Source organism: Silene latifolia, chromosome 7, assembly GCF_048544455.1.
Source record: "Silene latifolia isolate original U9 population chromosome 7, ASM4854445v1, whole genome shotgun sequence".
In the NCBI taxonomy this organism is placed as follows: Eukaryota; Viridiplantae; Streptophyta; class Magnoliopsida; order Caryophyllales; family Caryophyllaceae; genus Silene; species Silene latifolia.
The window spans coordinates 39,989,924-40,007,348 of record NC_133532.1 but is presented as its reverse complement, the minus strand read 5'-3'; the positions used below and the strand labels follow the sequence as shown (position 1 = coordinate 40,007,348).

Here is a 17,425-nt window from a genome sequence, read left to right as displayed (position 1 = left end):
AAAGGCAAGTGCGATACATATGTAGAAAAGGTAGTTTTGTCGTGAAGACACGACGGTGTAACCAGGTTATGAGTTCATTAAAGATCGTGAATGACCTCTTGTGTATGAACTCAAAGTGCAAGACGTTGAACTTGACTCGAGTGTCCACTTTGGCATAGTGATGCCTAGACAGACGACTTCTGACTCAATTTGGATGTGTGTTACCGGCATGATGTCGTTGGACACGACATGTACTCAACTTGACCTTTGACCCGTAATGTAGGGGAAAGACGGGTTTAATACCCGAGAGGTTTTGACTCTCCTAACGCCATAATTGGAGATGTCTCGACAATTAGGCGACACGACCTAGACCAAAAGGTAGGTACTAACTTCGGCGGAGATTCGACGTTATCTAGACGACTTGACTTGAAATCGACTGGACTCTAATCGACTCGAGGCTGAATCGGAAAGGTGGACTGAAATTTTCGAAAATAGAAATTTTCAAAAAGGTTCATTTGTCGTTTTATGGACGGTTTCCGAAGAGTAGGGATCTCCGAAAGTCGATCAGTTGAAGAGTTGTCTTAAGTTTGTTTTCAAAAGACGGTTTGAGTTTAAATTGCGGCGGCTCTGAAAACAATGTGTTGTTTTCGAAGACGGTTTTTGAAATTCCGAATCACGGGTTTGAAAATCGTATTTGAAATTTTCAACACAATATGGCCATGAAAACGGTTAAATTTGTTTTCAAAGGATTTAAAATTGGGTTGAAAATTTGAAAACGGTTAAATTGGTTTTCAAAGATTTGATTTTGGATTGAAATTTGAAAACGGTTAAATTTGTTTTCAAAGATTTGATTTTGATTTGAAATTAGAAAACGGTTAGATTTGTTTTCAAACATTTGAAATTTGATTGAAATCTGAAAACGGTTAATTTTGTCTTCAAAGATTGAGTTTTGATTTGAAATTTGAAAACGGCTAAATTTGTTTTCTAATGATTTGATTTTGAATTGAAATTTGAAAACGATTATATTTGTTTTCAAATGATTTGAAGTTGGATTTGAAATTTGAAAACGGTCAGATTTGTTTTCAAAGAGTTGAGTTTGAATTGAAATTTGAAAACGGTTAAATTTGTTTTCAAAGAATTTGAAATAGGATTTGAAATTTGAAAACAGTTAAATTAGTTTTCAAAGATTTGATTTTGAATTGAAATTTGAAAACGGTTAGATTTGTTTTCAAATATTTGAAGTTGGATTTGAAATTTAAAAACGGTTAGATTGGCCTTCAAATGATTTGATTTTTGAATTGGAATTTGAAAACGGTTAAAATTGTTTTCAAATGATTTGATTTTTGATTTGAATTTGAAAGCGGTTAAATTGGCCATTAAATGATTTGATTTGAATTGGAATTTGAAAACTGTTAAATTCGTTTCCAAATGATTTGATTTTTGATTGGATTTTGAAAACGGTTAAATTTGTCTTCAAATGATTTGATTTTGAATGGAATTTGAAAACGGTTAAATTCGTTTTCAAGATTTGAAAATGGAAATCGTGAGGATTGAATTCATTACAACGGGTTAGAAAACCGTTTTAACCTTTGAAAGACGGTATGCAAATCGAAAATTGTGAGAATTGAAATTGTCATTACGACGGCTTAGAAAAGCCAAATTTGATTTCGAAAACGACATTTGAAATTTTGGAAAGTTGCACGGGTCAAAATCGTCATTACGACGGTTTGAAAAACGTTTCTGTTTAAAAATTGATTTTGAATTTTGAAAATTCGAGGGTAAAATTCGTCATTACGACGGCGTAAAAGGGCGCTTTTAGAATGTAATGGTCGGTAAGGGACCGAGGTTTGAAACGGCCATTATGACGACGTAAAAGAGTATTTTGAAATGGTTTGTGAAAACCAAGGTTTGAAATCGTCATTACAACGGTATAAAAAGGTGCATTTGAAATGGTTATAAAAACCGGGTTTTGAAATGGCCATTGTAATGACATAAAAAGGTGCTTAGAAACGGTTATAAAAACCGGGATCGAAAATCGTCATTACGACAGCCTAGAAAGGCGTGTTGAAATGGTTACAAAAAGCGGGTTTGAAAATCGTCAATATGACGGCTTAGAAAGGCGTGTTGAAATGGTTATAAAAACCGAATTTAAAAATCGTCATTACGACGGCCTAAAAAGGCGTGTTGAAATGGTTATAAAAACCGATTTTGAAAATCGTCATTATGACGGCCTATAAAGGCGTGTTGAAATGGTTATAAAAACCGGATTTAAAAATCGTCATTACGACGGCCTAGAAAGGCGTGTTGAAATGGTTATAAAAACCGAGTTTGAAAATCGTCATTACGACGGTCTAGAAAGGCCTGTCGAAAAGCAACGGACGGCAAAAGACCGAGGTTTGAAACGGCCATTATAACGGCGCAAAAAAGGTGTTTTTGAAAATGCAATGGTCGGCGAAAGACCGAGGTTTGAAACGGCCATTATAACGGCACAAAATGTGTTTTTGAAAGTTTGAAAATGACACGGAAGGACTTATGATCACATAACACATAAGCACTCACAGTTCATTATATTATGCATAATGGTGACACGGGTTATGGCTTAAGAGGGTGGGTTACACACCAAGCAATCAAACCCCGATTTATGAGAGGGATACCAATCCAAACAAAATGTGTAAGGAGGGTGCCCTAGTCTCGTGCTCGAAAGTGATGAAAGCTCTTTGACGAAACAGAAATTTGTAACGTCAATGGTATGCTTGACTTAATCGGGATTCAAAACGCGGGGATGAGAAAACTCACGCCGACGAGACGAGCCAATTGGTCGAAAAGGGTTAGGTTATGGGCCCGGACAAGGGACCCGACTTATGACCGTAATATCAATTAATGCACTTTAACCACGACCTCATTCGAGTTTCACCTCTAAGGATCACAAAGACACAAGTGTCCTAGTATTCCCCAGCGGAGTCGCCAAATTGTGGACATGGGCCACATGCACGCCTAGCCAAACTGTGGACGTACATCGGTCTCTTGAAAGCCACGCTCGGCGGCGTAAAAAATGCTTTCGACCGGATCGCTTTAGATCGGTCGGTTTCGTCTCGGTAAAGGTCTCGAAACGATAAGAGATGTTCGGAGTCGCCACCAAGCATTTGTGGGATGCTTGGAACCCGTTCGAATCCACTTTATACCTAGGTCAACCAAGGAAAAAAGCGGTGTTTGACATAAGTAGTAAAGATAAGGACTCGTCCCCCTTTTAGCATTTTATGCCTAAAATGACTCTCGTGCGCCCTGGATAAGGCCATCCACTATCCAAAGGTTCTGAGTAAGGGGTGAGGGTACGTATTGGGAAGCCCTTTAATCGGACACCCAATCCTTCCCGCATTAGCGACCTCTACTGATCGATCGTGGTTGTTTAAGTGCAAGAGTTGATAGAACGGTTAAAATGCATGAATGCGCATCCAAGAGTTTAACCTAACATGTGAGCTTTCTAAGTCGGTTTGTTTATCCAAGTATCAAGTATAAGATGTCAAAGTTCGATTTAGATTGATTCGCATGTGAAAACGGAAATTAAACATCCATTTACCAAGTTCGGATTATGATGCTTAACACGATCCATTTATTTTAAAGAGGATGTCAAATGACAAAGTGTAAAAACGTAAGCTTGTCAATCTGATCCGTCATGTATTCGGATTAATCGTAATCGAGATTGTCCTAGACAAGTGTTAAAAACGAGGCAGAAAAGCGTCAGGCAGCCCCATAGGGGCGCGAGCCTATTGGCGATGGAAGGGGCTCTGCCCTGGTTTTGAAAGATGGAAACAGGCGGCCACTTGGGGCGCGAGCCATGAGGCGACCCAAGGGGGTGTCTCCTGGTTTTTGAAAAGGTTGTTTAAAACCGTATTTGTGATTAAATAATTTGCAAGTGTTGTTTGCATGACTCAGAATAATTACTATTATGTTAGTAATAATCGTTGTCGGATTTGCATGTTTGAAAAACATAGTTTACAAATAGAAATGTAAAATGTTTGATTTGAACTAATTATGTTAATTTCATTTCTTTATAATTAGTCAAGTTTGTCATCGTACTCGGATTAAACCGACATGGTATAAAGAACCAAGGATGATTATGAATTATGACTAATATATTTACAAATGTAAACAAATGAGAAAAATGCTAAATAAAAGAAAAGGGTGTTAAAATACCCATTAAAATGTAATTAACCAAATATATCACCGAGTCACGGAATAAACCGCCATGGTATAAAGAACCAAGGATGATTATGATTTATGGTTAAAAGGTTTGTTATAGAAATGGTTTGAAACATTCGAAATGGCAAAAACCGTAAAAGGAAAGAATTAAAAATAAAAGAAAGTGTTGAAGGAAAGACGAACTCAAACACGTTGGAGTCTGACCTGGGCACCCCATTGAGGCGCGAGCCACCTTGCACAATAAGGGGCTTCTGCCTCGGGCCAAAACTCAGATTTGGCTCGTCTAACCTATATTTGAATCGTGTTATGCATTGTTCATGCTTATAGACTCATAAAAACAGTAAATACATGAAATAAAGTGAGTTGTTTACACCCTCAAACTTATGTGTATGATGTTTGCGACATAGACGACTTTAGAGACAAGTTTTCTCGTAGCGACTACTCACGATCAAGAAGTTTAAAAAGAGTGCCTTAAAAAAGGATTTTGTTTTGAAAATGAGTTAAAAATATGTTAATTAAAACATGTTGATTAATGTTGAGTTGGTCGAATGGGTCGGTCGAATGCATGGCGACGGTACCAAACAATATGTGTAAGGCTTGTGTTTACGATCGGTAGGTCGTAAACACGTGTCGATTTTATGACTTAAGAAGTCGACTATAGAAGTTTAAGGGAGATGTGAGGGGGCGGACTCTCGCGTGAAGTTTATGGTGTGTGATGGTGGTTATTTATAGAGAAATGTGGGATGGTAGGTCGGTCGATTTTGCTTGGAGGCTAAGGAGACACCCCATTGAGGCGCGAGCCACCCCGTGACTCAATGGGGTGTACTATCCCTTTCAATTTGGACGTGGCCTATTCTCCATCCATTTTTGATATGTGGTATTCATATAAGATGTCGTGTAACAATATGGGCATCTAATAAGATGATTTTTGTGTTACTTGAGGTAGGAGTTTTGTGTGCTTGACTCGGGTTTGACCCGTGTGAGTCGAGATTTTAATTTCGAGTCGGTTTTTGGCTCGGTGTCGGTTTAGACTCTAAATAGGGTCATTTTAATGGAAATGACATGATGAAGACATTCATGGCATTAGTTTTGACATTTGGGATTTGGGTTGACTCAGGTTGACTCGAGTTGCGGGTTTCTGAGTCGGTTTTGAGTCCGAAGACGGTTTTAACTCTAAATAGCGTTATTTTAATGCAAATGAAGTTAGAAAACTTTTGAAATCATTTTTCATATCCGAGTAGTGCATTAAACCGTCTCATATATAGCCAATCCACGCACGCATATCAAAAACACGTTATAGTTCGATCATCATCGGGTGGTTTTTGGAAGGTGCAGATACTGGGTATCTACACCGCGTCAGTCACATGTTTAAAGCCCATTGAATATGCATTACGCATTAGAAACGACAAATATCTTTGAGCAAGTTTTAAATAACTTTTACAAAGAAACAAATTTTGCAAAACCTATGTGCTTCCTCATTTGAGGTTCATGTGCTAATTGCTTACATGCGTATGTGTTACGTGTTATTTTTCTATTAGATTGCGTTCTTGTGTGGCCACTAACCATGCATGTAAGTATCAGAAGGAGTGCTCGCTCCAACTGGTGGCTTCGCTCAAGTCTTCGTTTTCCCCAGCGACAGTCAAGATATTCCCCAACTACCTTCCAGCTCAATTTTTAAAGCAGACTGTGAACCGTCGCAGTATTTTATCAGCCGTTCAATTTTCAAGCAGACTGCGAACCGTCGCAGTATTTTATCTCCAAGCAGGCTGCGAACCGTCGCAGTATTTTATCTCCCAGTAAGGACTTCGCTTGCAGCAACGAGCGGATTTCCGGCGGTGTTTCGACACACCTTTATCTATACTTTTTATCCACCGAGAGTTCATGACAGCCGATTGCACTTCTCGAGAAATGGAGTTTCTTTGGAAGCAGACATAAGCAGATTCCCAGAAATAATTCAATCCAGACAGAATCATCAACATACTCCCCAACGAGAGTTCGCTTGAGGCCGACACAAGCAGATTCCCCCAGCAATTTCTACCGACGTCCTGCTGTCCTCCATTTTATTTGTTTCGATAAAAAAGTCTCAGGTATGATTTCTTCTTATGGCTGGCGAGCCTCCTTACGTAGTCTAATGGACTTTAAACGACCCTCCCCGATAGTCGACAGACTCTAAAATGTTCCCGACGACTGGTCCTTGGCTTAGACCCCTTGAGCCGCCTCGCGTCGCCATAGTCGTCAGGTTGTAATCTTCGATTGACCTGATGGCTATACTTTGACTTTTGCCTTGTCCAAGCCTCAGTCAAAGTGGGGGCTCTGTAGATACCTCATTTTTGCACCTCCCGCCAAACACCCAGTGATGATTGAGTCGCATGTTTAGCATATGTCGCGATTTTATGACGTTTCATAAATTGATTAATAAAAGGTAACTCATAAACTCTTGTATACCCCTTGGTTGTCATCTAGGTGTCATTACGGTCGTTTTGGCAGTAATTAGAGTACATTTGGTGTCCGGGTCAAAAACCGTCTTCATTTCCTAAAACCGTTAAATCCCGAGTCAAAAGCAATGTGTTTGTCTACCTAAGGTTAGGATGTCATAAATGTTATGGGTATATCTCATTTTTAGTCTTATGTCACTTCATTAGGCTAAACTTAAGTTTACATTACAAAATGTGCATTTCATTTAGCTAAAATGACAGCCCGACCTTTAGGCCCATTTTACGAGGTGATAACGACTTTTTTAGGTCAGGCCTATTTCACAGAAAATTCTAGATATTTCTTTTAGCTTTCCAACGCCACCAAAATAACCTTATTCCGAATGTTGTAGAGAAAGTTATGTCTAAAATACGACAGGCTGTCAAACGCATTTTCTCGCGCAGAAGGAACCTACCCGAGAAAGGACGCAGTAAGTACTGCGCCTCTTCTAAGGGACGCAACACCCGCTGCGCCTTTTCTCCAGGCTTTCTTTTTGTCCAAGTTTCCGTGTTTCAACTAAGTCGGTTGTTTCCGGATCTTTCTTTCCTATTCCTTTCCAAATTCTACCCTTGCCATAATTTCTCCATGTGTTTAGTATAAATAGGGACTTTCGTTCCACATATTTTTCACGCGAGCGTCCGCCCTTCTCTTCTCCCTTTGCATTCTAAGTCCTTGCTCTAAGCTTTTATGCCTACGTGGTTGATCAATCGACCACGTAAGCTCACATCATTCTGAGTACCAGTCACGTTTGCATGACCGACCAATTTGACCACTACACCATAATTAATCAATAATTCAATCAATCTTTTAAAATCCTTTTTCAAGGGCACTTTCATATTTGCATAGATCGAGTCGAGTTATCACTAAAAGCCGATTTAGTTAAATCTCGCGACGTTAACATGTAAGTCTGAGGGTGTAAATCCCATCTCTTTTTTTATTGTATTTTATTTTTGTATCAATTATGTAAGATTTACGTCAAGTGTATGTTTAAACTCGACTTATAAAACCTTTTTATTAAACTGCTTTTATGGATCAGCAGTAACCAGACGTCGAGAAGAAACGCAGCAACTGCTGCGCCTCTTCGAAGAGTCGCAGCATCTGTTGCGCCTCTTCCAGAGGTTGCCGTAGTTCCTGCCTTTCTTCTTCTTCCTCGGTTCTCTGTTGATTTCGTTCCTTTTGTCTTAACTCTTATTTTCTTTCTTTCATTCATACGTAATAGATTTTAAATACATCCTTAATAATTATCATACTTTATTTTACGGCTTAAATCCCTAATAATCAATATTTGCGGGTTTTCGTCGTTAAATCAAACCCAGATTTTAGAAACTCGATTCGTTCATATCAAGTTTCTGGAATTCGTCTTCGTACATTTTTTTTTACCGTTTATTTCCAGTTTATCGAGTTCTTTCAAGTTCGTTTCCATCTTCGTAATTTAACCTAATGAGTTTTAACTCGTTTATAATTCGTTTTAATTAAGTTTTAATCCGTTTTAATTCATTTTTATCGCTTTTATGACGATTCATATGTAAATTAATATGCTAAAACACCTTCACTTGAGTATAATATTGATAATCAACCATTAAAATTGCCAACGTACATTAACAACCCGCAGTTCTGACTTTGTAGCCAGAACTCACCTCAGGAACAGACGCAGTGGGAACTGCGCCTCTTCCAAGGGATGCAGTAATGTTGCGCCTGTTCCGGGGTGAATTCTGTCCCTGAATTCCATTCTTACTTTGACCTTAATCTCTTAATTATATAATTAATCGACTATTAGCCGTAATATCACCTCCTAATCTGTCTATATTTTATTTTCCTTGTTTTTCTTCAAATCGTCCGTCTTAAGTATATTTTTGACGTAAATCATTGTAATTTATTGTAATTTCCATTATCGCAATTTATTTATTTGTTGTATTTTATTATGGATGATTTATTTACTTTCTCTTCACATGTAATTAATTCTAAACCCTAATTTGACATTAATAAGTGCTAATTACTTGTTCACCAACATAGTTTAATTCACATGCTAGGATTAATCTGTGGATGTTGCATTGCATGCATATAATCGACAACATATCAAGTACAAACGATTTCCCTAATCATTAGTAGAGGCCGCTATCGAGGCGGGCGGGATTAGGTGTTCAGTAAAAGGACTTCCTAATACGTACCCTCACTCCTTACTCCAGATCTCTGTGAACATCTGTGTTCATTGGCATCCACGAGAGTCATTCTAGACATAGAATGCTAAGGGTAACGAGTTCTTAGTGTTCATGTCACTACTTTGTGTCTTGACATGACACGAGGTATTAGAACGGTTCCAATTTTCCATAAAAATTGGTGGCGACTCCACAAATGCAAACGCTTGTTCCCAAGCGCCCCCGTGGCCCATGTCCACAAGTAGTTGTGTGAATTGAGCCGCATTTGCTCAAATTGGGCAAGGATCACGGCATGGTTACTTTGTAGGGGCCCATTATGGCTCCACAATTGGGATTGGTTGTAAAGAGTTATGCAGTGGGTTTGGTAAGAGAGGTCTCTAACTCCCGAATCATTTCATTGTTCTCCACCACTATGTCCTAAGTCTCCGCATAACAAGTTTCGTTGGCTCAGGAGATCTCAAGAGCCTCAAGGGAATAATCACAAGCTTCTCTTGTGGTTTGATACATGTCATACCATTAAGTCTGGAAATCCGCGATGCCAAAGAAGTTGAAATTTGGTTGGTGTAGTCGGTCATGTTGTTGTGGTGAGTAGTGTTGGTGCGAGGTTGAGGGTTGGTGTTGAGGGGATTGATGTTGAGGTTAGGGTTGGATAAGGGTGTGGATTGGCGAGGCCCTCAGCGTAGTCTAGTGCAGGAAGTGGAGGCCCCGACTTTATCATCGACGGTTTTGTTGATTTGGACATCCTCCTCCTCACCGCCCTCCTCTAGGTCGGAGCACTCACTATCCTCATAATCCCATTCTTGTCCCTCATTGGTGTAATTCTTAGTTGTCTAATGGCCATTAACTTTCACCAACTCCCCGGTCCTCCTCGGCATCCCATAATTGACATGATTGGTAAGGGTCACTCATGCGGGATTAGGTAGTTGGATGACTCTTGTGGAGGTCATTTCATAGAATTTTTTGGATAATGGGGGCTATTTAGCAAACTAATTAGGGATTTAGGGTCCATTTCAAACTATTTTGGTCCAATGGGTCCACGTCATCACTTTTATTTTATTTTCGAGTTTTTATGTGAAGCCGCTAAGATCTGTATCAACTTGTATCCATACCATTTTTATAGTACCAACTGCAAATTCTTTTTGTTGACATGAAAGCCGCTAAGAATCTTAGCGTTAAACACAATAACACATCTATTCTACTAAAGTTGGAGAGTTGCAAGCTTAAAGTATATTTGGAAGATGACAAAATGTGGAGCCGCTAGGGACCTTAGTGGCTTCACATAAAAACTGGAAAATAAAATAAAAGTGATGACGTGAATCCATTGGCCCAAAATAGTTTAAAATGGACCGTAAATCTCTAATTAGTTTGCTAAATAACTTCCATTATTAAAAAAATTTCATTTCATACAAGGCAAACTTCATAAAAGATTCTGATTAGTACCCAATTTTATTTTATTTCTCATATCAAAATACAATGGTGAAATATAAAAAACTAATAAAATATCTGCTCAAAATCTTTAAGTAATTCACATACTTTTTTTTCATAAATTTTCCATACTTTGCCCCTGGCAAAAATACACCCACATTGTGTCTTTTCTCCTTCCTCAAAATCTGATCAAGTTACTCCTACAATTTGCAATTATAATTATAGATCACCATTATCAATTTATCATACGTATTACTTATTTTATTTCCATTGAATACTTTTCCCTCTAAAGAATTGGTTTGCAGACCCTTAGAAAAACAAAAAATGTGTACTACCTCGAATCACTATCAATAAAACACTCAAATTGACAGTTCCAAGACTGTACAACTGGATGTACAATGTTATTATACATCCAAGAGTATTTTAGTCCTTTTTCAAATACTTTTACAAAAAAAAAAATTAACGTAATCCAATTTTCAATTCAATCCCTCTTCTCTCCTCTGACTGCTTCCATATTTTTCTAACTCCTCTCCATCTTCCTCCATCATCCCATTAATGAATCATATTCTCCCTTAAATTATTATAATTAATTGACTATGCGGAACAAATCATATGACATGACTCGTGAGAAAGGAATTTTTTTATCCAAAATTTATAATGCATGAAAATAGTTGAAACTCGTATTTTTTTTACATTAGCTCGTATTCTTATCTTTATAACTCGTATTCTTATGTGCTCGCATTTTAAAGCTCTTGATCCTTTTAAGCTCGTATTCTTTTTACATTAGCTCGTATTCTTATCTTAATAGCTCGTATTCTTATGTGCTCGTATTTTAAAGATCTTTATCATTTTGAGCTCGTATTTTTTTTACATTAGCTCGTATTCTTATCTTAATAACTCCTATTCTTATGTGCTCGTATTTTAAAGCTCTTGATCTTTTTAAGCTCGTATTCTGTTTACATTAGCTCGTATTCTTATATGCTCGTACTTTTTAGCTTGTATTCTTCTAATAATAGTTCGTATGATTGATGAAGAAATTTACCTCAAAGTATTGTTAGATCCATTTTTCTTTCTTGATGATGATGTAAATTGCTTCTCGTTCAACAAAATATTGTTAGATGCATTTTTCCTCCTTGATTATGATGCTAATTGTTTCCCTTTTCATCATATTAGAATCAGAATTAAGGAAAAGAAAGGTTTGTTGACTGTCGTTTAAAAGAAATTTAGTGAAAAGAAAGAGGATGGTTTGTCGACTGGAGAGAAATCAGAATTAGGGAAAAAGGAGTTGTGTATAATTTTTTTCTTTTATTGGGCCTAAACAGTTTAATATTTAATATATGTGGGCTGTTGTACAATGCTACTGTACAACAGGTTGTAGGATCTTATTTGTGTCAAACTGAACATATTTTTCATTATGAATTACAATTAGATAATAGAACAAAATTTTGTAATCAACATTAATAATTCGTAATAAATATTCTCTTCTTTTTTTACTGCATTTTTGGTTATTAACTTAAGATTTTCAAGTTTATTTAGGGTTTCGAGTATATTATGCTGTAAAAGGTGAAAGCATACGCGACCACAGACGGAAACGAGGGTGTTCACCAATGAGATGGATGTGGCGGAATTTAATTGTTGTGCGCAGGTGATGAGGATTGTGCGTGAGCGAATAAGGGGGCGGTAGATATGTGACCGGTAGTGATGCTGTAGTAGTAGCAAGAGTTGGGGGTGGCTGGTGGTTTGTAAGGGTTTGTTGGTGGGTGTGAGACGTGGTAAGTCGTGGTGGGTTATTGGTGGTGCGTGGTAGGCGTTTTTTGTTAATGTATTGTAAGGAAAAGGGGAGAATAGAAAATTGATTGTGAAAATAGAAGGGTTAAAAAAGTAAAATGCATATGTGAAAGAGTAAAATACGTATGTAAAGAGCAATACTCTTTATAAATACCGTGCATGCATTGCGCGTGATTTATAATAGAGTAAATTTTTTACATATAAAATTGAAAAAAGAGGGTGGGATAAGTGGAAGACTAAGACCAGTCAAAGAAAAATGGAGTGAGCAGATTAAATGATGGATAGGTTCAATCAGAAGATGACATTGACCAAGTCGTCGTCTATAATCTATAGTTCTATACATTGACATCTAAATTTTCGTCCAACATTATTTCATTTTATGGGTAAATAAATACACAACTTCTTATTTGTTTCGGACAATATTCGTCATAAGCTCATAACAAGCCAAGTAAAACCCACATAGATAAAGATAAGCAATTTTCTACTCCCTAGTTTTGGCTTATCTAATCACGTGATATTATTTGATCCATAACCGATTTGTGACGGATATATTCGTTACAAGGGAGACTGGTTGGAATAAATAAGCATGATGATGCATATTTGTTGAATTTGAGTGCACATAATAGCGGCATGAATATGCATATGGTGGGAGGCAAGTTTTGACTTGAGTAGAGATTGTGTCATTGGCTCATATATTCCTTCTAGTCCTTTCAATCTATCCTTCTAGATGACTAAATATAATCTTTTGTATTTTTGTTGCATTTTGTGATTGAATTTTGACACAATTGAAAGAAAATAAATTATGTACACAAAAAGTTATTTTATCCCTTAGATCACTATTCGTTTTTATTCAATTTCGAAATGAAAATTACGATAAACGTGGTGCATCTTTATAGTGTCATGTTCTACACATAGTATTTATATATGATCGATAATCGTGTCCACTACCTAGGTAACCTTATTTCTGATTTAATTTCGAAAAGAAAATTACGATAATCGTGTGCACTATCTAATACCTATGTAACCTTATTATTTCACATAGGATATTATAAGTCTGTTATTGAACCAAAAATTTCTAAACTGATCTGATACTTTGCAATGTATAAGTTATCAATTCAAAAATTTGTATAACCTTTCAAGAGTGTGTGGATTAACGAAGTAATGGAATAAGATAACAGTTGTCTGATATGTTACGGTTTATAACAAAAACAACACAAACTAACACTAACAATTACATTAAAACTTCATCTCTCTCTTTCTCCACATTTATATTCTCACTCAGGTCCTTTCATTTTATGTTTAAGTTCAGTAGTTATTATTTTGGTTTTTTTGTCAAACACGACCTTTAAAAAAAAGTTTTTTCCAAGCACCACCTTTTAAAAAAAAAGTTTGTAAAACACAATCTTTAATAAAAATTTTGTTGCCAAACACGACTTTTTGGCTGATCGAAGGACTAAACATCATGCAATGGGTAACTTTCAATCGATGTTTGGGATAGCAAACGATGTCGTTTTGAGTTGTTCTTGGACTCGTTGGAAAGGTGAAAATACAATCTTTCCATGGGTTATCAACACGATGGTCAAAGGTGGCCTTATGTGGGGTCTATTGCGGTGTAAAGTAAGGCTGGTCGGAGAGATTAGCGGGTGGTCGGGGATTTTTAGTGGGTCTTTTAATAAAGTTATGATGCTTTGTTTGGTTTGAAAATTGGTATGTAGGTAGCGGGGAGTGCAAGGTAGGTTTTAGTTGTGTTGTTTGTGGTGGTTGTTGGTTGCAAGTGGTAGTTCGAGTGGAGTTAAATTGGAGGTAAAAAACAATCAAAAGAATGTCAAAGTAGGATTTTTTTTTGTGGTTCAATTCACTCACCTCAAACCACCACTTACAACAAACAACCACCAAAAGCAACACAACTACGGCTTACCTTACACTCTCTTCTATATATATACCAAATTTTAGACCAAATAAAACACCCTAACCTCATTTAAAGACCCACGAAAAACCCTATGACCACTCGCTTTAGAGCTAGCCTCTCCAACCAGCCTTACTTTACACATCAATTGACCCCATATAAGGCCACATTTGACCATCGTATTAATAACCCCTGGAAAGCTTGTATTTTCACCTCTCCAACGAGTCCAAAAACACCTCAAACCGACATCGTTTGCTATCTCAAACGTCGACTGAAAGTTACCCCATTGCACAATGTTATGTCCTTCAGCCAAAAAGTCGTGTTTGACAACAAAAACTTTACGAAAGGTTGTGTTTTACAAACTTTTTTTTTAAAGGTGGTGTTTGGAAAAAACATTTTTTTAAAAGTTGTGTTTGACAAAATACCCTATTATTTTTTCACTTTATGTCAAGCTTTGACCACCGAGCTCAAACTGCTCGCGAGTTGTCTTAGGCTAAGATTATCCACGTCTTAAGTTGGGTCTTAACTCAGATTTTCACAAGTCCCAAACAAAGATTTGGGATAAAGTGGTATGAGCTTGAGACTTGTCTTAAGTTGGGTCTTGGGTTTCCAAGACTCAACTTGAGACCCATGAATAGTAAATGTGAGTGGAAAATGTGGATCCCACGTATAGAGATAAGATAAGTTTTTGAGTGTTAGGGATAGAGTAGAAAAATAGTTGAGTCTGAACCGAGTCTTATTAATAAAATAGTAATATTTTTATTGTTGTTGAGACTCAAATTGGGTCTTGGAATAAACATAGTCTTATAAATAGGGTAAGTACTAAGTTTCGTTATTTTTAACGTACAAAAGATAAGTTTTGGTAAGTTTGTAGGTACAATTATGAAGAATTAAGAAGAAGAGGAAGAAGACGACGAAGAATGAAATTTGTAAAATTTATCAACAGGAAGAGAGACATCCCAAGTGCAAGCAAGTCCCTTAGGAATAATAACAAGGTCTCCTGCACCAAATTCAACATAGTCATCGTTGTCATCGTCGTCGTCTTTTTTAAAATAAGCCCTAACTTTGCCTTTCACCAAATAACACGTCTCCTGTTCATCGTATCTCAGCTTGTACCTTCCCGGTGGACATGCCCATCTACACTTTCATATACGGAGTAATAATTAATTAATTATATGTTTTATACTTTTATATACAAAGACTATGTAAAGAAAATTGATTTGTTATTAATATTAACCAAAGATAAAGTAGAGAGTAAAATATACTCAAATAAAAATGTAAATTATTGACTGAAATACACAAAAAAAAGTGTAAATTATTGAACCGGACAGAGGAGTAGTAAATAACACGGAGTACAATAACACATGCTATAATTATCGTGATCAGTTAACCTAGCTAGCATATGTTAACATTATAAGTCCATGCTTGTATATTGTATTTTTTCCAAGTGGGTCTGTAAAAATAGAGAAAAAGGATTGTACATCATATGTACTACTTCACACTCAATAAATTTTTGAGTTTTTGTGTATTTTTTTTTTAGTTCTATAGAGTTTATAAATTACATTTTAGTTTTATGAGTTAAAAATCAAATTTTTTTGAGCTTATATGTAATTTTTTCGAGTTATAATTTAATTTTTTGAGATTAATGTTTAAAAGTAAATGAACTGATCAAAAACTTTATAATAAAACTAAAATTTTTTAAATTAAAACTCAAAAACTATATCATTTGATGTAGATGTATAATCCACTTACTGGTAAAAATTTTGGAATTTTAAGAAAATTTAGATGAGTCATGGCCACTTCTTAGTCCTCTAGCTCCACAACTGAACCAAAAAAAAAATTATGCGTCTTGCCTATGATAGAGGTCGTCGACCAAAATAATTTGTTCAATCAAAATTTCAACTATATTTTCAGCTCGTTTGTCAAATATTTTTTTTATATAATCATCTATAGTACCTTATTAGCTCTTAATTTTTAGCTACTTTTTAGATTTCAGATAATTTCTCAGTTTTTAGCTATCTTTTCATGTTTCAGCTCCTAATTTTAACAAACAAAGTCTAATCTCAACATGTTTTGAGCTTAGCTAACAAAAATGCTAATTATAAAAAATTTATTCTCATATCTACAACCTATTTTGTAATCTCCGACATCAAATCTTGGCTCTTCGGTCGCCACTAAATGCTAGTTTATAATTTTATATAGTGAAGGGAAAGACATTCCAACATGTGATCGATATATATCTTTTACTCTCGCTTATTATAATTTGTGTTGTCCGAGTAACTATTGCTTTGTAGATCAAAACTTCATTATTATTACTGTAGTAGTTTAGAATTCGAAATTCGTTAGTATCAACACTTGTATATATATTGTGCATAACTCGAGTCTCTACACAAAATAAAATTCAATAACTATAATAAAATTGAAAGATTAGAGATAATAGAGAAGTATAGAACTTACTTGGGCCATGATTTAACGCCTAATTCAGATAGCCTCGATTCCGAAGGCAATTTTTCCACGATAATTCTTGGGTTTTCTGTGGATTTGTCTGATATATTGGACTCATTTACTGCCATAATTAAGAACCGATACTTTATAATTTTCAGTCTTTTTTTCCTTTTAGTTGTACACAAAAAATTATTCACAAGAAATGCATGGCAAATGAAAATGACAAGCATAAGAGCAAAAAATAAAGATTTATTGGAGAAGGACCGAAGGTAGTTTAATGTGGAGGAAGAAGTGGGTATAAAAATGATTCATACGGCATACGCGATTTATTATAGTCTCCATCATTAATATTTTTAGTTGACTTGGTATGTATTTGTTTAATTGGTTACCTCTCCTACTTTTGTCCCTTTTTATGTGTAAACTAGTTTTAATCTCGGGCAAAAAAATGCACGTGTTTATCTTTAAAGTTCTGGTTATACAAAATATTATCAAAATTTTTAACATAAGGTTTAACATAGTATTGGGTTTAATTTGGTGAGCCGTGTCTACAATTTTAAACAAAACTCAAACAATATATGAGTATAGGTGGCGTACATAATTACATAAAAAAAATACTTATTTTATTTTTGTTTATTAGTACAACTAGTTTAGAACCCATGCAAAGTTGCACGGGTATATATAAAAGAATTTTAGAAAAAAATATAAAAAAAAATTATTATTTGAGGGTATTTGAGTAGAGTTTTATACCAACTATTTACGTTAACCGTTGTAAATAGCTTATATGAATAACCTTTTGATAATAATAGCCATTCACATTCGTAGTTTTAGTCTTATATTTATCCACATGGTTATTAAACTTTATGTCACGAGTATTTAAAAAAAAAATTATATAGAAACACAGAATATTTATTTTATCATGATTTTAAAAGCAGAACTTTTGACCATATTTAGGGAAATTCTATAAACAATTACCCAAAATAATGGGATAAATTTTCTTAGCCGAGATTTCCGGGAGTCCTCGCAATAGGTTAAATCAACCAATTTGAAATTTGCA

General features: G+C 35.8%; 1 protein-coding gene across 1 annotated transcript; it reads right to left on the bottom strand.

Annotated features, from left to right (window-relative positions):
- Positions 1–14,547: 14,547 nt before the first annotated feature.
- On the bottom strand, positions 14,548–16,655 carry LOC141591021 (uncharacterized). The gene is made up of 2 exons (XM_074411491.1): positions 16,384–16,655; positions 14,548–15,063 (listed from the first exon to the last, which is right to left on the bottom strand). Exons 1-2 carry the CDS (start codon positions 16,599–16,601, stop codon positions 14,817–14,819), a joined length of 465 nt encoding a protein of 154 aa, XP_074267592.1. The 5' UTR covers positions 16,602–16,655; the 3' UTR covers positions 14,548–14,816.
- Between the last annotated feature and the right edge of the window lie 770 nt (positions 16,656–17,425).

Bases quoted from the DNA above. Each gene is read 5' to 3' on its own strand.
- LOC141591021 (XM_074411491.1), bottom strand. From the start codon at position 16,601: ATGCTTGTCATTTTCATTTGCCATGCATTTCTTGTGAATAATTTTTTG. The intron at 15,064-16,383 runs GTAAGTTCTATA...ATGAAAGTGTAG, and splicing joins GGCGTTAAATCATGGCCCAA to ATGGGCATGTCCACCGGGAA.